Consider the following 21754-nt stretch of genomic DNA (forward strand, 5'->3'; position numbering starts at 1 on the left):
GAAAATTTATCTAGCCCACTACGGTCGCATTTATTTTCCGAGAAAGGCCGAGAGCTCACGGCTTTTCATTTCCCAGTGTACCCGTGTGCAAAAATGTTCTTCGAGCGTTTGCGATCCGTAAGCAAGATGCCATGTAGTAAGGGAAGGCAGCCAATTTCTGAGTCCAACCAGTTGTATCGGACTTTCTCTCGGTCGCATGTGTCAAAACTGGCAGGCCAACGGTGTATAGTAAGCTTATCTCATCGAGCACAAAGGCCGATCGCGATGATAGATCCAATTTCTCGGAGCGGAACGTGGACTGCGAGCGTCGAGCTTCCAAGGGCACAATTTCTTCCGGCCGATTGCCGGCCGGGCTAGAGCCTTGAGGTCTCCATTTTTAATTATTTGTTTGTTGTATCGCTATTGTTACCTAGGCTCTGGGCCTGTTTACGCAAGACAGATAGTAGTTCCGTTCAGTGCGATTGATTGCTATGAATCCGATCGAACCACAGGAGTCCGATCCGTAGCTGCGAGCATTCCGTGCCCCTGTGCATCCATCATCTATTGATTAGCCATGCCTATCTGCTCCTGTTGCAGGCTTCGTTCGGAAAGAGTGTGCTTTCCGGTACCTCCAGCTGTGCTGATCGACTTTCTTGGCGTTCGCTGCTACTGATTCATTCTCAACCGTCACCCGGACGGCCTTATTATAATCTGCCAAAAGCTGGTCTCCATGTTTCAGAATCTGATCCTGGCCCCATTGGATAAGAAAGAGAAAGACTATCCTTGCTGACTGCACCCCTTCCTTCGGTGGGTGTGAAACCATCAGAAGCAGGAACACCCGCCAGCCCTTGCCTCCAGAAATACGGCACTTTAACTGATGGGATAGTCTCCTAGGTGACACTGAGGGGCAAGTCCATGCATCTATGCAGGCATAACCCTGTCCTAATGATATCCTCATCATTGGGCCTCTAGGATTGGAGTGCAAAGTGCGCCGCGGTGCGACTGACCTATCCAGATTTAGCACACTTTGTGGACGAGATGTGCCGCTCGCTCCCTTGATTGGCGAAACTAGCCAGGGTTGCACGGCCCCATGAACAGCTGTCCTGCCTCCTGACGCGCGATCTTGGGGAGCTAAACCCGGTAATCCTTGCAAGGTCCTGTCGATGGACGTTGTTCACTCTCGTCACAAACCAACCATCTTCGTACAGGACCCGGGTACTCCGCAAGTGTCTCGCACTCGCAGTTGTGCCAATTGAAGCCCCTCTCCCCTCCTCGCCGGGGCAACCATGAGTGACCAAATCAACTGGCTCCTGAAGCTTGCTCAATTTGGTTGTGCGATGTTGCTTACTGCAGGTGATCAGCCAGAGAATTCTAATTTTGATAGATTAACATAGCGTCCTGGCCTGTAGGTACACCGGTATGGCAATCTACCACTACGCTCTTATTCGAGTGCTAGCTACTGTCTATATGCACATTACTCCGGGCTATTTTCCTGCTGCATTCGGGCTAACCTCTCAAGGCCTGTGCTTACCGAGAGGGAGCAACGTGAGCTGGCAAAGTTGATGCTCCTTCACCGACTACGCGGGGCCTACGCCCGAAAAACCGGGGCGGTAAGCTAAACACGATGATATAATCATGCTGGGAAAACAACTTTGTACCAACAAAGATGGGGCGCCAGATACTGGAACCAATGAAATCATACATTCGACCTGTTGGTTCGCAACGAGGAGCTGGTACCCGCCACCTAGATACCTAGTGGGAAAAAAGACGAGTCGAAAGTTTATGCCACTATACTCTAGACCACCATATCTAGGCTTTGCGAGGTAATAGGGTCCAAGCAGTCATGCAAAATAGCATTGATAGTTGGAACAGAAGACCATAGGCTTCATAGAATTACCTTCACTCGTTCGCTATGAATAAGAACCAGACGCTACTAGCAGCATCTGAGCATTGCAGCAAGAGATATCGTGATCCTGAGGGGACCATGGTACCTAAAGTCTTGGAACACTGGAAGATGGTAACATCAAAAGTGATGCATTGCAGGGGAACTAAGCTCACGAGTACAATGATGAATCGACTATGCGTTGTTGGTAGATGCTCAATCACAGGAGACTATATGAACACTTCGAATCAATTGCCCGGTGAGCATGTATCGAAGCTACTCGACCAAAGCCAACATAATATGGCAGCTTGAGCCCAACTTGCACTATTTTTTAAAGAACAGAAATCCATACCGCCTGATTTCCAAGTTATTATATCGCCCCAAACTCTCTGGCTCAACTATCACCGCTGAAGCCTAATTGGTTTTTTCGAGGCACTAAACAATATACCAAACACATACTATCTGAGCCCCCTTTCCAAGTCGGACACTAATGATATGGAGACATAGACCGTGGGTATTTCGGAGCTGTCCATCCGTGGGCCTGCCTGTCAAGGATAACTATAGCATCTCTTCGTACTACATGCATTGTGATAATACCCGATAGATGCATCCTATCATTGTTTGGGGTTTGTGAGGCCGATAGCTTCGACAAGCAGAATATATATAGATAGTAAAAAGCTCTTCAGAGCCTTAATGAGAGTGTGCCATATCTGATCATTATTCGGGCTTTATCCATTTTCAGCTTTTGCCATCATGAGAAAAGTCTCTCGCTCAGGCATAAAACCTTCAATATCAGTGATATAGCAAGACAACCTTGCCCAGATGCCTAGATACTGGGCAGCAGGAGATATAAGGACACTGAGAGAGTGAGGTAGGTGGTCTGACACGAAGCAGAACATTTGTATTTTGTAAGATGGGTGTTTGTCTTGGTTTTATTGTGTCCTGCCAATCTAATGTATCCCGTTCTACAGAAGACCAACCACAGCGGCATACCGCTCTTCGTAACCAAGACGTTATCCTGAATTCTGTGGTTTTCAGCTAGGATACTGCGGCGTTGATATACTCAAGCTGCATCATTCAAACTCGTATGGACACTGACCAAGTCCTGATAATGGCCTATAAGACTGTTATAGTGTAGATTCTCTGACCATACAAGTCTCTGCCTATAAGATGGATACTATTTGGCTCTTTTTATGTTCGAGGAATATCAGCAGGTAGCCTTTCAGCTGCGCTTTGGTCGATCAACATGCGTGGAATATGTTCATATGTACTCCTTGTCGTTACAGAGATGATATGGGAGTGCTCGTGAGGAATGATGTCAAACTTTACCAGGTCGCCCAACAGTATGTCATTAGACATAGCATAGGAACGCTTTGAAACATTGACCTGAATCAATAAGATCCAAAAATGTGTCCCCTTCTTAACATGATGTTGTATCCAGATTCATGGCTGCGCCACTGTTGAGTATGGGGGCGGTGGGTCGCGTGAGCTGTCAGCCTTATTATGTAAGTGTCTACCCCGTGCCTGAGCTAAACCCGCAACCACTCCTCCGGATTCCAGAACCCCCTTTCCCGAACAATCTAGTATACCCCAGATATAGGGTATAGCTGGAAGCTCGAGTCATACCCGTGCCTGGAATGGCTGATATAGATACCCATATAGAACCTATACAACCTTAAGCCATGAATCGCAGGGACGACAATGAGCCGTCTGACCCCAATGCTCCCTTGCTCCCTTCCGAGCCCCGGATAGACCAGGAACCCCAATATGAAGGTCGCAATGGGCCGAAGCCTACTACCGACTTGGAACAAACAAACGGGTGGTTCATTTACGCTCTGACCTTCTCCGCCGGCATAAGTGGGTTGTTATTTGGTTACGAGTAGGTCCGATCTGGATAGCCTTCCCATCAATGACAACTCCAAGTAGAGAGTTGGTTGCTGTCATCCGTTATACTGACACTCTGCCTTTTGAAGCACAGGTGTCATTTCCGCAACCTTAGTATCGATCGGCTCCGACCTCTCTAACCGTCCTCTAACGACATTGGACAAGAGTCTCGTAACGTCCTGCACCAGCCTGTTCGCTTTGATTGCGAGTCCGCTAGCGGGAATCCTGGCAGATAAGTTCGGTCGCAGAAAAGTCATTCTCGTTGCAGACGTGCTTTTCACGCTCGGCGCTTTCATACAGGCTGTCACAAGTGCAGTATGGGGCATGATAGTTGGAAGAAGCATTGTTGGCCTGGCTGTTGGTGGAGCAAGTCTGGTGACTCCATTGTATGTTCAGCCCTTGCTAGTCCTTGCTAAAGGGATCCCCCCAAGGAGTACAGTAAGAGGGAATGAAGTTGACCTTTTGTCTAACATATCAACAGATACATCTCCGAGTTGGCGCCTTCCCATGCTAGAGGAAGGCTTGTGACGATACTGAGTCTCTTCATTACAGGCGGACAAGTCGTTGCTTATATTATCGGTTGGTTATTTTCCTCTGTATCTGGAGGCTGGCGCTATATTGTTGGCATTGGAATGCTCCCAGCAATTTTTCAATTTTTCATAGTCTTGGCTCTTCCAGAAACCCCTCGTTGGCTGGTCCAGGCAGGGTTCGAAGAGAAAGCTACGAAAGTCCTCTCCCGGGTTTATGGGAGCCATCCCGACAGTGGCGTCATGGCCAAGCAGGTTATGCGTGATATCCAGCAAGAAGTGGCCGAGGAGGAGGAAGAGTTGACTCAAACAAACAAGCCCTCCACAGGAAACTGGCAGTGGCTGACGAACGTTACACAGTGTGCTCGCCACTTGGTCCTCGTCGGTGGTAATCGGAGGGCATTGATCATAGCGGTTATGCTGCAAGCCACACAACAACTCTGTGGATTCAATAGCCTCATGTATTTCTCGGCAACAATCTTCTCCATGCTGTCATTCTCGTCACCAACACTAGTGTCATTGTCAGTGGCGTTGACCAACTTCTTATTCACCTTACTCGCATTTGCCTTTATCGATAGGATTGGTCGGCGCCGCATTCTCCTGTACTCAGTGCCAGTGATGGCTCTCTCCCTTATTGCTTGCGCTTTTACGTTCGGCTCAGTCGAGATGCCAAACCCCGAGTCGAGGGTACGGGCGGAAGATGCCACAAGTGATAGCGCTTTCCTCCCTGTTGTTATCCTGATATGCCTCACCGTTTATGTGGGAGCTTATGCTTTCGGACTTGGAAACGTGCCTTGGCAGCAATCAGAGCTCTTCCCCTTGAATGTACGCTCCCTTGGATCAGCCTTGGCTACTGCAACGAATTGGGGGTCAAATTTTGTTGTCGGTCTTACTTTCCTGCCTATGATGGAATGGCTCTCTCCTGGATGGACATTCGCGGCCTATGCGGCCGTATGCGTGTTCGGTTGGTTTGGTATCTACGCTATCTATCCCGAGATGAGCGGGCTTCGCTTGGAGGAAGTCAAGGAACTTTTATCAGATGGCTGGGGTGTTCAGGAAAGCCTTAGAAGACGTCGTGGTCGTCCTGGCGTGAGCTAAGGGGCTGGCTTCTGCTCATACGTGGCCAGCGTGCGGACTTTATAGACATTGTTATCAACCACAAACCTACGTTTTAAAATTAATTTTCTGGATCTAGATTGATGTATTATTTATGCATTACTTGACCTGAAGAAGCGCACATCTTACCTCCGGTAGCTGATTTTCTGTATGCACTCTTTTCCTCCTTGCAAGGCCTACCGTAGTGAGATCAAACTGACAGCAACATCCCCTATCTCGAAACGGTATACTTCATTTCGAAGAGAGCTATATCACTCTAGGTTAGCATGTAGCAAGCAGTACCATCATCCAAGAGAGCAAAAACTGATCATTGTACTCATGTTTGAAACATAATATCGTGACATAAGAACTGCCTTTCATATAGCTGAACACCGACTCGCTCTTTATTCAAACCCTCTTCACTCTCGGTCCTTATGGGAGCTATATACCTTAAGCACAGCGGCCTTCTCTGACTCTCCGTATACATACGCGAAGAAAAGTGTAAATCCATCATCCTAAACATCTTCCTGCGTGGCTCGAGAACATAAGGCAAGTGGCTTGTCACCACTGTACAGCCTCTGATAGGCATTCTCAGTCACAAGGAACCCTAACGAAGATGAACTCTCAAATACCGACCAAGGCGGAAAATTGCTCTCGTAACTCCTTTTTTCGCTTGCCCACAGAGGTGACAGTTCCTGCTATAACCATTAATCATGATTGCACTGCTAAGATTGTCCATAGATCATTCAGTATATTGCTTACTTGTTACCTCGCGACGTCGATATGGTAAATTTCGCCCAATGCTGCCCTTGGCTAGCAGCAAAAACACTCCCTGGTCATTCTTCCATCTGGCGAAGCCGCTTCACTGACCTTTACGACGTTATTCGACATTATGCTTCCGATGAAGTCAAAGTTGAATATCAAATTCGAGCCATTGTCCTCTCACAATCCATCAGTTTTAAATTCGGCCAAAAGGAGGCCCAGACTCTCTGGCTGGAAGTCCTACGAGATTTGCTACGTGAATCATACTGTCTTCTAGAATCGAACGGGCCATTCACTTCTAAGAACCACCAAAAGATTCGAGACATACTCTCTAGCTCTGAATTTCTGAACAGGCCCGTCAGCGGCTACAGTCAGAAGGATGCAGGCCCGCCTTCCGATCTCTTCTGTGCAACCCAGTTGGTAAGCACCACAGATGTCATATATGAGAGAGCGTAGAAACTGACTCTGACAGTGCCTGACCGGTTTAGCTCTGGATCCTCTAATGTCTGTTCAGTGTCTGAGGACAGACTATGACGTTGGCGTCGTCTATGATTACAGGGCTGAGAACAGCAGACCAATTGTGCTTGAGAATAAGATCGACCTGGAGAAGTTACTTCACATACGCAACTTCTGGCTTCGTCATCTTCTCTGCCCAACTGAAGCGACCTTTCACGCTTCTTATATTAACCTGGCTCCACGCTACAAGCCCAGATCATGGGGTGAGCTTGCGCCTTCTGATGATGAATTGCCATGGATGGGTTATGCATGTCAGTTAATCATCTGTTATCCAACCATACCATGAAGATAAGCGAGTGTTAACTTGTGTGTAGCATGCGTCCACCCATACCCGAGATCTCTGAAGATCCTCGAGGATCGCCAGACATGCGCTGATCTGGATACTAATTGTGCACAAGTCCGGTTTCAGGTATTGCACGAAATACTCCAGAAAAAGGAACCCAGCTGATTCAATGCCTGCTGTGTAGTCTCTTTTAGTGAAACCCGATCCCAACCCCTTGAATTGGCCACCTATACTTCAATCAGTAGTTCCTCTTGATCCTCTGAACTTCGAACGATCATATTTCCGTGGAACACGGAGGACACCTGATTACGTCGTTCAGCCCCCAGATCTGGTGCGAGGATTCTGTGAACCGATTGCCGATTTTCAAGGGGGCTTCTCTGGCTGGCGTCGCATTTGCTTCGTGATATATCAATGGGATCAAGAGCAGCCGCCCGTTCCTTCTGCTCATGATGGCATAGAGCCCGCTTTGGATGAGAACGCATGGCTTTTCGAGGCAAAATGGCCGCCACCGGACTTTGAGTCTGATTTTTACTTGGTACAGGTTTACGAGGGCGTCATCCTACCGGAAGGTAGAATAATGATCGGAACTTGGATAGATCTGCTGGAGACACTGGACAAGGGTCCGTTTATCTTCTGGAAACGATGATGTTTTGCCTGTTTTTGAGCTCGTTTTTGATTTTTGACAACGTCGGGGTCGGATGAAATACATGGCAGGAACCCAGTTTATCCGTTATCACACATAAGATATGAAAAATGAAACTTAGGGGAAATGAAAATCTGAAGCCTACTCCTCGATATCCTTTACCTTCTCCCATTGTCCCTTGAGGTTTTCCTTCCACAAGCTGACCTTGTTATCGCCACCGCTCACAGCAAGGATGTTTCCACTAGGGCTCCAGCTGACGCGCCAGAGGACAGTGTCGAACTCGAGTTGCTGGCTGGTCCACTGGCCAGGGTTTGACGCATCGGAAGTCCAGATCCGGACTGTCTTATCTTGAGAGGCAGAGGCGATGTAGGACTTGGAAAGAACGCTGGGCGACCAGGCAACATCCCGGACCCAGTCGGAGTGGCCTTCCAGAGTCTGCGTGTTGTTGTAGGTCTTGGTTTCCGGGCTGCAGAGGCGTAAGGGTCAGCTCAGTTCATTTTAAAGCACAGTATCTGTGTGTAGCGGCTCATGGTGCATACTTGTAGTCCCAGATCTTCAGCAGGTTGTCGCTTCCACCAGTGACGAATCTCCGCTGCTGGCCCGGTCTAGGGTTGGAGCTGATCAAGCTGCCAGGGGCGGCGGCAGGTGCCCAGCTGATAGAATTCACACCCATACCGTGGGCGTGGAAAATCTGGTGAGTCCAGCTGTTGTCACGGAATTCGAGAACGCTAACATGTCCGTCTGAGGAGGCGCAAGCCAGGAGACAGCCACTCTCATGCGGAGCCCAGGATACCATGTTCACTGAAGCAGTGTGTAGAGAGAAGTCAAACACCTTCGTCCAAGCGCCGCCAGCGACGGGTGACGTGGCGTTCTGGTGTTGTTCGCGCCAGATGAGCACCTTTCCATCGTACGAAGAGGAAGCGAGGATAGTTCCGAACTTAGGGTGCGCCTAGAGAAGTCCAGAGTCAGATAGATAGTTCAATAGGACAGCTTTGACCAAGAATGCCATTATGACGTACCCAAGCCACACACCACACAGCTCCTTCATGTCTGTTCACACACGGCCGGAGGTTAGAATCGATGGCGCGTAAGATGACCAGGAAGTTCTGGATCCTCACCCCTTCAATGTCTCAATCAACCGATGTGTCTCTCCTTCAATTTCAAAGATCTTTATCGTTTTGTCCGATGAACATGTTGCCAATCTGCGGCCGTAGTAGTCCAGGCCGGCATCGTGCTATGCGCTGCGGTCAGTTTCAGGGACCACACAGAAAGGGACGAAGCCATTGTCACGATGCCGTAGGAGGGTCTGTCTCGGTTCACGTACAATCATCTCATCGTGTCCGGAATTGGAGATTACTTGAGCAGCCTAGTTGCTTGGACGTCAGCGATGTTCATGGGCAATTCGCCTGGGACCGTTTGAGGGGAGTTGGGGGACATACCATATTGATCAACTTTTTGCTCGGAATTAAAATCGACTCTATAGGGTGAACAGGGACGTAAGCTCGTGGGTGGCCCTGCCGGGGAGTATTAGGGGGGTTCTTGGGGGGTAAGAAGGCGGTGGTGGAGGGCCGAATCAACACGCAACAGGAGAAGCAGCAGCAAAACACCGCCAGCTTGTCCGTTTCGCAAGTCAGCCGCAGCCCGATCTTATCTTATCGGCTCAGTCAGCCATCTCCAGTCATGCTCATATACACGTGATCCGGGGGCCTCGGCAGTCCTCGGTCGCTCTGCCCCGCGGCCTGTCCTCTGGTCTCCTTGGCTGTTACTACTCTCTCTTACTTGCCTTTGCCTCCTCTCATTCTCTTCTTGTCTTCTGTTGAACTCACTTCATTGCTTGCTCTTGTATATACATCCTGCATTCCTAAATACTACTATCTGTTGCCTGTTCACTACGCTTATTGTATATCCTCTTCTCCTCACCACAGCAAGCAATCCGACACGCTCCATCCTCTCAGCTCGTGTTCAACCTAGTCTCCACCATGAGTGATGCTCTGTGTGGTCCCTCGAATGCGCTGCAGAACTTCCAAAAGCATGCGTCTGTTGATCGTACCCTCCAGCAAGATAGAATTATTTCTCGACAATCGCCTTCTCAAGTGAGTCTCTCTCCGTGAGCGTGTTTAACCGAATTGTACTCATGGAATTACCAGGGGTTTCGATCTCAAAATTCAAGCCATGGGGTTCTCGATCCCGAATTTGCTGCATTCGAGTCCGGTCTAGCAGGAGCGCCCCTTCCCGATGTACAGCATGCCGGCCCTTTCGTTCCTCCCTCTCATCAGTTTCCCGCATCAGGCCCGGCCGAATCGTCAAACTGGGCGGCAGACTTCCAGAATATGCATATATCGGGACCTTCGCATTCTCTCCATCAAACATCAGGACCATCTGTAGCGCCGATGGCAGCCATGTCACAACAGGGTTGGCAGAATGAGTTCGCTCAGCAGCAACGACCCTCTTTCCAGCAGCATCAGCCACATGTCCAAGGGCTTCAGCCAACCTTTGCACCTCGCTTCCCTATGACTGGTACTGCTTTCCCCCCTGCGCAAGCCACCGCAGCAAACCAGCAACCGATGGCCGACACATTTGATGAATCGGCGTTTGAAGCTGCATTTGAGCAGGCGCGGGCAGACATGATGTCGCAGGAAACCGAAACTACACCTGTACACGCCGAAGAGGTCGTGGAAGAGACGAATCATGTTACGGCTGAAAGCACGGAAGAGAAGATCAAGATTGGATCGGATACCATTCCCCAGACAGAGAAGAATGATCAACAGGCACGGGTGAATGATGCGGACGAGCTCGCCCGAACTGCGGGGCAGCTTTTAGACAGTGTCAAACATGATCAAAGCCAGAAGTTCAGAGAAAGCAACTTCCTTGCCTTGATGCGCCGCATTCGCGACCGTGAGGTTCAGATCGAGGGGGATGAATTTCGCGAAGTCAGTACCAGCAGTCCGTGAAATGAAATCAAATTCGGCTGGCGTGGAACGAACGCTGGTATAATCAAGTCTTTGCGCGCCGGCCTTTGTTTCTGCTAATCAGTATCTAGATTCCGCATCCACTGCACCCAGGCGGCAAATATTATCCGGAACGTCGGAAAGAACGGCAAGGGCAGACAATAGGAGATACGGACCATCATGCCCGCGGAGACGCTACACCCAACACTACGAGTAAGTTTGTGACGTGCCAGGCGGCCTATTACTACTTCGCATGATGGATCAGGATGATAGGCTGGAAAAGCTAACCGGGTTTCACCGAATAGGCGCCATGCATGGGATTTCGTCTAAAGGAAACTCCGCCTCAATCACAAGTGGAAATAATCCGGAAAGCTCACCTGGTAGCTTCGGCCCTAGCGGTGATTACTCTGCATACGGGGATTGGCGTCATGGGGACCGCTGGGCTTAAAGTAATCATTTGACTTTCCAATTCAATTCTTGGGGCTAGGAAAGGGAATGTATCGGACTAGCCGGTTGATTTATGGTCTCTCGGGATCACGCAAGTGCCGAGCAGTCCTTGTTGGTTGGAAGTGTCAGACTCTAATCCGTCAGAATTGGCTGTGTCTATTCAGATGCTCTATTCATCCTTTGAAACTCCGGGGTGGCACCGCACAGGGACCCTTGTTTTCTCTGAATCGACACGTGACCCTATTCCGCCTATTGATGGAGGAGAACAATATCACAGCCAGAGCACGTCAATTCGAGACGCAGGTGGCATTGTTATGAGACAATGTTGACCATTACGGGCTGTGTGATGCACTCCTAAGCCATTTTGGCGCGATAGGGGTATCGCTTTTGCCTGCTAGTGGATGGTGTCGAGAGACAGTTCGTTTAATGATGCATCCTAGTTACCTCGATAGATGTTTTTGATAGCGTTTATTTATGTCAATTGCATGCTATTGTTCTTAGCGGCAGTGACCAATCCTAACCAATTACTATTTCACCCATCCTTTCATCCTGTTCTTTAAAGTCCGGTCTCCTTTCCGTAGGACAGTCTTTCGTTGCCACAGTGCATCACATCTATACCAATCTTTTCATCCTTGCTCTATGACTTCTAGCGCTTATCAGACCGAATTCTACTCACAATGCTTCCACCATCTGAATCCATCCTTCATCAATTCCACAAATTAGCCGAATCACAAGAAGATTCCGATCAGACAGACACCATTACACCACCTCCTCCATACTCTCCTTCCGCTCACAATCTCCAAAAAGAACTTGAAGCCGAAAATGCCTCCTCTCATGGGGAAACAGACCAAACCAGCCTCATAACCATCCACATCGACGCATCAATGAGCATTCAGGGCAACGCAAACAGCATCATCCTCCCATCAGCTCCAGCTCCAGCTCCAGCCCCAGTATCAACCCTCAATCCCCAGGCATCACCCGCTCTCATTCCATCCTTAACATCAACCTCCACCATCCCGCAGTCAACCCCATACCAGCGCCATTCCAAATTAACAGACATGGCCACATCAATCATCACTGCCTTACATCGTACGGGTCATCTCAATTCTACCGACAACTCCGGTGCAGCAGCAGATAATGCAAATACATCACCATCACCATCCATTACGCTGAATATCAACACTGGGATCAAAATCCTGGGAAGTGGGAATGTAATTTGCGTGGGAATGGGTGGACAGCAGAGAGGAATGGGAATGAATGTGCTGAAGAGGAAGAGGAGGGCTTCTTCCGTGAGTTTTGTATTCCTCCTTTCCCTTGAATTGTTTTCGCTTGGTTTATTCTTGGGACTTTGGTGTATGGGGTTGTGGGCTTCTGGCTGATTAATTTATTTTCTGGGACATAGGAACCGCCGGATGTAGGTACTACTGCTGCTAAGAGGGCGCGGTAGTGTGCTTGCAGCTTTCTCTTCTCTGGCGTGTGGTATGGAACTAATTGGGTAGTAGTAGATGGAAGGCGGAGTGACCTTTTCGCTCTGTGCGTGTGTGTACTCTTTCGTCTTCTCTTTGACGCTTTTCCTTTTGTGTCTTGTTGTGTTTTTCGTATCTGATTCTGTTTTACTTGCTTTCTCTTATCTCTTCTTGATGGGTTTAATAATGCTAGGTGGGGATAGGACATAATATACGACTGGCCTGTGGGGAAAGTAGTGGAATGGATTGATGATATATAGTAGCTAAGATAGAGAGCCATTTCGTTCCGGATTAGTGTTGGTTAGTTCTAGTTTAGTTTAGATTGCCTGTGTTTCCTTTCTCATAGAATTCCATCATCGTGTTCATACTGTGTTTTTAAATTGGTTTGCATTGCGTGTGGTCTGTTTACTACTATAATTAGGATGGTGATGGTTGAACCGAGCACCTCTAGCAAGATATATATATATCCATCGTCGACTAGGGCCAACCGCAGCTGTCTAATAGAGTATATTCAGAGTATGAAGTTACAGAACAATACAGTCAATAGTAACCTATTCAAGACGCGTAAATTTCCAGACATATAAACTCTCTTCGCACCTTCTGCTATGACGCTGAAACTATCATACAACACATCAATCGATAACAAGACTACTGTTTAGCTACCACATAACAATTCCGTTTGATCGCCCACACAAAAAGGACAATAAGTCCAGAATAGGCAGGAATACCATACTTCAAAATGAGAAAGAAAAGGAAACAGAAAAGTGCCCACCAGATCCTCGTAACGTAGTATACCAGCCCAAACAGACCAACACCCCACTGAAGCAAAAGTAAAATAAAATTGATCACCGAATATCTTAGAGTCCTTACAAACCCAACCAAAGATGATGGAGAATGAAATAAAAGTGGCCCAAACCTATCGCCAGAGAAGCAAGGGTAGGTACCAATCCATCAAGAAGAACATATTAGGGAGAGTAAGAAAGTGAAAAGCAAAAGGTAATGGAAAGTAGTTAGGAAGATTGAAAGTATGGAAATAATGAGAAACGCCTGCCCCAACTATAGAATAGAGGTTCATTAGAGATATCATCAATCAGATAGTACATTGACTGGGGGTGTGTGATGTGCTTGTTTCGGCACGGGGAAAACACAAGGCAGGCTGATGGGAGGTTGGGGGCCTTTTTCGACGAGGATTCATCACGTCAGGGATACTTCGTAGGTTATGTCACGAAATAGCCGGCCTGTGGAGAGAAAGAAACAACATGGAATCAGACTCTGGCTCTGACCCCCTGCTTGAGGTATCGTAGCAGGGAGAGGGATCGATCTCACCTCTGCCGTATAGGTACAGAGCGTAGAGCCGGGAGTCAAAGAGAAACATCTACGCTTATGCAATCCACCAAGTCTACTACCGGCCGATGGGCATATCGTGACGGTGTAGATCTCTGGACCACTCGGGAGCCACCTTGTCTCGTTCGTACAATAGACCACAGTTGTGGCAGAGAGTCTGTCGCAGTTAAGTCAGCATGTATTCAATTAGAGATGTGGCATATAGATCTTACTCTTGGGCCTGCCGGGCCATCTCGTACGGCCCAAACGGCCGTACCCCAGACCATACAGTTGGTGCATCTCCAAGTTTGACGCTCCCTATCGAACAAAGAAGGTGGTCAGTATGCGCACTATGAAGAGATATTAAAGGTATGACAAACCAGTCGGCAAGTGTACCGCCACCTCCACCATAGCCAGCTCCTGAACCAGTGTCCGGAGTCCCTCGTCCTCCAGGGGTTCCTCCTCTCCCCGACGGACTTAGACTGCGGAATCGTCTCTTTCGTTTGCTCCGTTCGCCTCTTCCTAGCGGCGTTTCACTGTCGACGTCAAAGTACCCACTGCCCTGTCGGGAGGCGTCGGGCGTTATGCCTGCAGTGGAGGAGAATCTGGCCGTCTCTCGACGTAGACGACGAATCTGACGTTCGCGATCACCCTCACGCTTCTCGATTTCCTCCTTTGACAGTGTCTCCACTTTAGGTTCCCATTCGTCACCCAGTCCCTCGGGATCGTAACGCCAGCCCGCCTCCGCGCCGTTGGCAGCTTGATTGTCGATCTCGTTACCATAACCACCCATGCCGCTGATAAGTCCACCACTTTCGCATACTTCTTTCTTTAGTCTCAGAGCAGCTTCGTAGATACCATGCGCAATGGCTCCGACCCATTCCCCACCCAGACCAAGGTCCGCGCATGTAATCCTGGCAAACTCCTCTGCCATGCCTGGAGGGTGCAATAGAGACCATTCAAACTTATCCGTGTAAAGTTTATTTTGCAAGTTGATATTCAAATTGATCATGCACCGATACGCGTCGTCCGGGTTTAGTATGCTGTCGTTCACGAGAGGCTCTTTGGTCACCGTTACCTGGTTAGGTCTGCTGTCAGGTGTCGCGGCGTGGGTGGAAACTGGTGTAGCAGATACATCTCGTGACAGGCCAATCTGCGGAGCTGGGGGCTTTGGCTGTACGCTCTGGAATAAAGGATGCAGGGCAACGCCGGCATATTCCTCCAATTGTTGACGGATCTGGTTGCTAATAGCCATCGTCATGGCCTGTGGATTCGGTAAATCCATGTCACGGACGAACCCTACGGCGAATTCTTCGGGAGTCGCAAGAGCCTCGTGAAGATTCCAAAGGAACGTGTCTTTGATGCGATAGGCAGGCAGCGCCTCTGGCCGTCTGTAGGCGGGCAAGGTAGGGTTGATACTGGGATCGAGGACTGTTCGCGGCAAAGGGAATGGTTCTAAAGGTTGATGCGCTGGGACCTCCAGATCAATTCGGATAGGTATAAGGGTAAGAGGGAGCTGCGCTTGAATTTGCAGCTGATCGGCGCAACTGTGTGAAGGGAGAAGACTCCAAGTCAGTACCATAACAAATGCCGGAAAAACACAGACGCAAACTGGAAACGCTTAAAGAATCAGACTGAGCGGCACATACGCTGGTCGCAACATCCTCTTGATCATCCAATCGCGAAAAACCCCTTGGACCTCAACAGGGGCGTGGATCTCTTTCCCCAGCTTCTCCGCCAGCGGCACCTTGTCGAACGTTGACTCCTCCCGTCGAAGGCTCCTTAGCCCAGTTGGCCGCCGAGGTCCCTCGCTGTCCTCAAAGTCTTCATCATCGTAACCATCTTCCGCATAATTGATGGCGGCGGTTCCTCGCTTGGTCGTCCGTGAAGTCGGGCCAACTTGGCTAGGTGGGATGATCGGGGTGAGAAGCGCATTGCCATATTGGCGCACACGAGGCGGGTATGATGTGATGTAGCCTCTGAGAGGGGACATGTTGGCCATTTAGCTGGTCAGGGACATGTCCCTTTCAGACACTGCGCAAGTCGGTCGGCGAACAGGGCCGCGTACAATCCGCTGGACGAAAGGGCTGACAGCAGATGATTGGAAACGATGATTTCAGAGTGTTATGGCTGAGGTATCGCTGCGCGGGTAGGAAGCGCCTGAAGCGAACAATTGCTGAAGGAAATCGCGGTTCCGGAATTGAGGCTGCGAAATGGGGATGGTGAAATGAAGCCAAAGCTGCTCTTTGACGGTGATCGCGGTCGAGCTCCGCCTTTTCTGCTCGTCGCGTTTTGCCAGAACTGCCGGCCTTTCCACGCTAGGCCCCTTCCAGCCATATAATCACGTGATGTACATACAGGCAAGCCTGTCTGGAGAACAAGAACACAAACTTGGGAGCTACAAAGTTCATTTTATATTGAAATCTTGGGCGACTGCCATGTAATCCTCGTGTTATTTTGCGTATATTGTAGAGACACATTATATGGATTTCCAACTCGGCAACAGAGTCTTTCACATTGTCAAAGCCCAGCAACAGGGAGGGCTAAGCGGCCAAAAAGGTTTAAGACAAAGCAGGATAGGAATGAAATTAGATGAAAATACAGATCAATGCATGGGGTCCGGCCAGCTAATGAAAACTATAAACAGGATTACACAGTACCCAATGATAATTGAATACGCCATCCCTCTTGTCTGTTAGGCTGCGGATGCAGACTCGGGATATAGGGGATATCATCAACTCCGCAAATGTGCACTGGGCAACGCAGGGGAAAAAAAAAAAAAAAACAAAGAATGGGCTGCTAACAAAGCGATTCTAATATGCATCGACGAGGACGAAAGAAATCGCAGGATAACGGCGGAGACCAAAAAAAAGTCCATTGGTACGATGTGACCGCCGCGAGAAGGCTATCGAAGCCCGATTACGCTCTGCAAATATTGGTTAGATCTTGAGATATATGATAACAGTAAGGGAAAACTCACCATCTCTAGAGTCCATACTCTACGAATCCAAATTTTCACTTTGCCTTCAACTCCCTCCACATCATCCAGCTCAACTCCTTCCCACCAGCATCTCCTGGCTGGTTTCCTCCAGAATAGAAGGAGCTTCTGAGCCATGCCAACTGCGTTGTTGTTCGACAGGTCGCCCCGGATATCGGTACGCAGCTTGGCCAGCGCCAGGCTGCATATTACCGCCTTGTTGGGCTCTGGGGCCCGGTGGCCCCATCGGTCGTCACGATCAAACCCACTGCGATCAGTTAGTCTCGAAAAACATTCTTTGTATCGCCTATTGGAGTAATGAGTGGAAATAGTCAACTCACCCTGCAGTAAGCATCTCTATGAGATGTTGCTCTGTCGAGCCGGCTTCGTCGCTCTTTCTCAGCCCAGAAAATATCCCGTCTTGTTTTAACAATGCTTTTGCAGCCGCGCGCTTGACCTCGATCATCTCCGCCTGGTCTATATCTGGGCGAGGGGGGATCGCATAGAAATCGAGATCCTCGCGCAACACTATGATACCAGCACGGTCCTGAAGCATATCCCTAGCAGTCCCTTGCATGGAGTCGGGAGCAACATCCAGGTCCGGAGAGGTCGATGCAGATGGTGATGATGACGGGATGGATTGAGCAACCGATCGGAAGAAGTCTAGCATATATTGCAGAGACGCCGGATCGTACTAAAAAGTGGGAAATAATGAGACGTGTCCTGGGCAAGGTATAGGGAGAACAGCGGCGGTGGAAGGTGAATAGTAGAGGAATGACTGTTAACTCACGTCGACCGGATAGATGTCGCCTTCATGGAAGGTACCCATGTGCCCGTCAGGGAGTAGACCGTTCGGAAAAAGTGACAAAAGGACAAACTCGGGGAGAGTCAGCAGCTCATCTCGGGAGAGGGTAAAACGGGTTCCCCTGCGAATTTGGTTAGGAGGTCTAAGACTCTAGTTTGACTGAGGGCTGATAGAGGGTTCTCACCGGAGATCAAGAGTAATATGTTCATCTCCACCGATATCTAAGATCCATGCAAAGCAGTCAGCCAAGGAAAGGCCTTTCCCCAGACAATATGGCAAATGGCTTTCGTACCTCCTAATGTATTGATCGGCGGCCCGCCGGTCTGCTGCACCTGCGTGATGATGCTCGACGCTCCTCCTGCTGCAGCCATCACGTATGTGAACGATTCGATAGGACTGGATCCTTCAGTATACGGCGGAGGAGGTTCTCCGTCTTCCGCAGATTTTCCTGACGATTCCGGCTTGTGGTCCCGGGAGAAAGACGCCTTAGTTTCAGCGACCAAAGATGAAGAAGGGCTCGGGTCGAGAGACTCTTCGTCGGGGGGAAGTGGAACGGAGGCTGGAGCGGAGGCAGATTCAGGTGGGGAGAAGGTAGCCTTCCCGCGATTGAATTCGGTCGCCGGAGCGAAGACAAGGGACGAAAAAGGGGGAGGGCGCGACGAAGTGAAACTAGAGGAAGAAGCCTCCGAGGATGGGGAATGCGGCGGCGGTGGTGCAGTATAGAAGTCGTCGTCCTCCTCCGCTACGGAGTCTGTGTACTGGTACGGCCGCGCCGTGGGAGGCGAGCCAGAAGAATTCGGTGACCACGACAAGGTGTCGGGAGTTGTCGACTGATGCTGAGAGAAGGCCGTCTTGTCCTTTGGTTTGCCGGAAGCTAGGTGAACCCCACTGAGAAGGGGCCTTGGCCGGAGTAAATCCAGACCCTGGGTTGCTCGAGTCGCTCAGGAGCCCTCCGTTGCGTTTCTAGAGACGCTCAAACATGGAACTTAGGGGGCAAGTTTAGTTGGCCCAAATCGGATTTTATCCTGAAGAGTACGACAGAACAACAAAGAGAAAAAGAAGAAGTAACAATGAGAATGCGACCGCAGCCAAGATGATAAGATGTTGAGACTGTGGGGGTGGAGGAGGTTAAAGGGAAGAGGAGAGAGAACGAGGATGAGACGAAGCGCTTACAGGGCACGAGAGAGCCTGGAATCCGCCGTTGCTAAAGAGAGGAGGAAAGAGGAGGAGGCGGCACTTGATCCACCGACTGCTCTCGACTGCGCGTATTGGCTGATCGCTCCCGCCGCCGCTCCCTCCCAGCTTGATGCCCAGCAATCATTACCTGGCAGTCATTAGTATCTACGTGATGCACTGTCTACAAAAAGCTTGCCTCAATTTATTTCCGGTCGAAAAACCTGAAACTAAAGCTCTCGAATATTTGGTAGGAGATGCTGCCTGTCAAAAGTGGCGATCCCCCTCATTTCCGACAGAGCACAGGTTACCTGAAGTAAGTAGATACTATGATGTTAATGGTAGGATAAAGATTTCTGATTATATGCAAGTCATAATGATGATGCATGCCTGATAGATCCAATCCATACTACTAAAGCAGGCAGTGTGCCACATTTCCACCCAATATGTACCACCATGCAGAGAGGAGAGCCTCGAGTATCCAGCGTTATTGATCAACCCTTTAATACTCCTCCGGCCTCGTCCTCAACGCCTTACGTTCAAACATTACGCTCCACAAAACTCTGAATCATACCTTCAAGCGTAGGCTCGTACTCCTTGAGAGTTACTTCATCCCCATTCAAGATGGTGTTGCCTTGCACAAAGACCTTGCGAGGGATTTTGTTCTTGAGAACAATCTCGCGGACCTTGGTACCCCACCACTCATCGACCGACGTGATATCGTCATAAAGCTTCTTGCCCGCTTCGAAGTCTGCAGTGCTCTTGTAGACATGCAGCTTCTGCAGGTATTTCTCCACAGCAGGACGACCATGACTCAGAATCTTGGACCGGTCCAGGTGGATCTCCAGATCGGACAGGTCATCCTTAGTGTATGAGAGCTTGACAAAGTCGCTTCCAGCATCGAGGAAGGTACGTAGGATACTGTACCGGGCCTGCATATGGGCCTGTCCCCACTTCTGCGTCTTGGGATCCCAGAACTCCAGAGCCACGAGACCAGCACGAGCCATCTGCAAGTATCCCGCAAAAAGAACGTCACCGGCCTCGTTCGCCAGATCTTCCTTACCGTCACCGAAGCCAAACAGCTGCAGGATGCTGAAGTCGCAGCTGAGCGCCATGGCGACACACTCTGCGCGGCACTCTTCATATGAAGAAGACATCGCTCCAAATACCGAGCCCCAAGTCTGCCCAGGCTTATACCAGGATGAGATAGGCTTGTTCGTCACCGGGCTAATGGGAGGATTGGAGATATCGAAATTGTACTCCCCAGGGGCTGTTTCCTGGAGCAACTTTCCGGTTCCGTGGCCAAGCAATTCATGAATGCCGACCTGGACCTCGAACGCAGCATCACGGCATCTACGGTAGACCTCCAAATCCTTCTCTGCAATGAAAGGAACAGGCTCGTTGGGAGCCTTCGCACTAAGGACATTGCCGAGGGAAACGTTCTTAAAGCCAAGATTTTGGCGGATGTCATCGTAGTTGGGCAAATTGATACCAGCCGGGATACCAGAGGACTGGAAGCTCAACACCTCCAGGGAGGTGAAGTCAGGACTCAGGAACTTGTCCTTCTCGAAATCCTTACCCCAAGGAAGCTTGGGGATCATAGCCTCAGCACTGTCTACCAATTTTCCAAATGCACGTGTGCGCTCCAAGTTGACCTGTTTTGGAGCGCTCTGTTAGCTGTCCGAGCGATAGGGTCTTGATTTCTGACGTGACGCTTACCAGAGCAACAAATCCTTCCCATTCTCCTCTCACACCGTGGGGGTCTCTGTAGGTTTCGACGAAGCCCAAATTCGTCTCCAGAGCCGGCTTCTGGTCCTTCACCCAGATCCTTTGACTCTCCTTGAATGCTTCAATCGAGCCAGAGCCGAATGACATGGCATATGCGTCCAACATCCGCTTCTGGTTCTCATTTGCCGCATTAAGTCCCGCCTGCTTCACGCTGTGAGCGACCTTCGCCATTTCCTCCCGATAGTCACCAAAGACGAGACGAAGAGTCTTTCCCTTGAGCTTTCCATCCAGTTCAAAGATATCGGCATCGCCAAGATCTCTATCCCGCACAGGTGGTGAGGAGACACCCGATGCGATCAATAGTTCGAAGTCACCAGACTCGGTCTTCTTGAGTCTCGTGTTCTCCAACGGCAATCCTTTTTGCTCCATCAGATCTCCGATAGCCGTGATCTCATCCTTTGTGATAGACGGTGAGTCGGGGTAGTATGTTGTCATGTGTCCGCCCTCCGGGTAGCCGAGGTGCATGCGGGACTGCTCATCAGTCTCGTAGATGCCACCACCGGTAGAATTGGCCAAGTCAAAGGCAGCCTTGGTCTTTGGCGTGGCCGAAGCTAAAGCCTGGAGTGCCTCAACCGGGAGTCGGGGAATGAACTTCGAGTCTCCAAATCCCTTGTAGTTACCACAATTCCCAAGGAACTGAGTTGCATACTCCAAGAAGTAGCGTAGATGCTCATCGCTGACATTGGTCTTCTGAGCGAGCTCGGACCAGTTTCCATCACAGGCCCGATGAAGCTCGAGAATGAGGTCGTAAATAGGCTCAGACTCCGGGGAGACCTGACGGAGGGTAATACGGGTTCCCTCAAAGGCAGCTCTACAAACACATGCATGTTAGCGGAACCCGACATGACACTGGAATACTAGCAATGTATGGGCTATAGCATTCATAACGCACCTGCTCAGATAATGGGCATATTTCCGTAGCTTCGGGTCCGTGAGGTTGTCAAAGTGAGACTTGACTTCCAAGCGAACCACGGTTGGCGGCGAGTCGGCCAGGTAGTGCTGCTTGGTCTGGGCATCCATTGTGGCTCGATGAGGGGAGTAAATTAGGGAATCGGAGGATGAAGAGAGGGGATTTGCTACAGACGAGGAAGAGCAGCGGGTGAGGTGGAGAGGAGGCAGACGATGACGGAGGGGCAGCAGGGACGAGGGGCGGTGGGGGAGGACAAAACGCTGAGCCGAGGGAAAGCGTCTCAAGGCGCCTCGAAGAGGAGGTTGCATGCCTGGAGAGCTGGTGGTGGCCGTGGGTACCCAGAATC

The 21754-nt window shown here is 49.9% G+C and overlaps 7 protein-coding genes across 7 annotated transcripts; 4 read left to right on the plus strand and 3 right to left on the minus strand.

Moving 5' to 3' along the window:
* Positions 1–3543: 3543 nt before the first annotated feature.
* AtWU_02576 (putative MFS myo-inositol transporter) lies at positions 3544–5370 on the plus strand (the record flags this gene model as incomplete). Its single annotated transcript, XM_035497689.1, has 3 exons — positions 3544–3740; positions 3835–4131; positions 4227–5370. 3 exons carry the CDS (start codon positions 3544–3546, stop codon positions 5368–5370), a joined length of 1638 nt encoding a protein of 545 aa, XP_035353582.1.
* A 780-nt stretch (positions 5371–6150) lies between these two features.
* Positions 6151–7574, plus strand: AtWU_02577 (uncharacterized protein; the record flags this gene model as incomplete). The annotated part of the gene is made up of 4 exons (XM_035497690.1): positions 6151–6549; positions 6602–6896; positions 6960–7054; positions 7113–7574. The coding sequence occupies 4 exons, from the start codon at positions 6151–6153 to the stop codon at positions 7572–7574; spliced, it is 1251 nt and encodes a 416-aa protein (XP_035353583.1).
* A 138-nt stretch (positions 7575–7712) lies between these two features.
* On the minus strand, positions 7713–9013 carry sec13 (GTPase-activating protein SEC13; the record flags this gene model as incomplete). Its single annotated transcript, XM_035497691.1, has 6 exons — positions 7713–8037; positions 8111–8520; positions 8591–8621; positions 8690–8805; positions 8896–8937; positions 9011–9013. 6 exons carry the CDS (start codon positions 9011–9013, stop codon positions 7713–7715), a joined length of 927 nt encoding a protein of 308 aa, XP_035353584.1.
* A 537-nt stretch (positions 9014–9550) lies between these two features.
* Positions 9551–10522, plus strand: pex20 (the record flags this gene model as incomplete). The annotated part of the gene is made up of 2 exons (XM_035497692.1): positions 9551–9664; positions 9719–10522. The coding sequence occupies 2 exons, from the start codon at positions 9551–9553 to the stop codon at positions 10520–10522; spliced, it is 918 nt and encodes a 305-aa protein (XP_035353585.1).
* A 1121-nt stretch (positions 10523–11643) lies between these two features.
* AtWU_02580 (uncharacterized protein) lies at positions 11644–12345 on the plus strand (the record flags this gene model as incomplete). Its single annotated transcript, XM_035497693.1, has 1 exon — positions 11644–12345. The coding sequence occupies one exon, from the start codon at positions 11644–11646 to the stop codon at positions 12343–12345; it is 702 nt and encodes a 233-aa protein (XP_035353586.1).
* A 1489-nt stretch (positions 12346–13834) lies between these two features.
* Positions 13835–15757, minus strand: AtWU_02581 (putative RSC complex subunit Sfh1; the record flags this gene model as incomplete). Its single annotated transcript, XM_035497694.1, has 4 exons — positions 13835–13933; positions 13989–14073; positions 14136–15302; positions 15405–15757. 4 exons carry the CDS (start codon positions 15755–15757, stop codon positions 13835–13837), a joined length of 1704 nt encoding a protein of 567 aa, XP_035353587.1.
* A 903-nt stretch (positions 15758–16660) lies between these two features.
* Positions 16661–21518, minus strand: AtWU_02582 (dipeptidyl-peptidase III; the record flags this gene model as incomplete). The annotated part of the gene is made up of 10 exons (XM_035497695.1): positions 16661–16681; positions 16736–17000; positions 17074–17426; positions 17523–17658; positions 17722–17758; positions 17830–18437; positions 18711–18861; positions 19285–20365; positions 20430–21309; positions 21391–21518. 10 exons carry the CDS (start codon positions 21516–21518, stop codon positions 16661–16663), a joined length of 3660 nt encoding a protein of 1219 aa, XP_035353588.1.
* Between the last annotated feature and the right edge of the window lie 236 nt (positions 21519–21754).

This window comes from Aspergillus tubingensis (assembly GCF_013340325.1).
Source record: "Aspergillus tubingensis WU-2223L DNA, scaffold_4, whole genome shotgun sequence".
In the NCBI taxonomy this organism is placed as follows: Eukaryota; Fungi; Ascomycota; class Eurotiomycetes; order Eurotiales; family Aspergillaceae; genus Aspergillus; species Aspergillus tubingensis.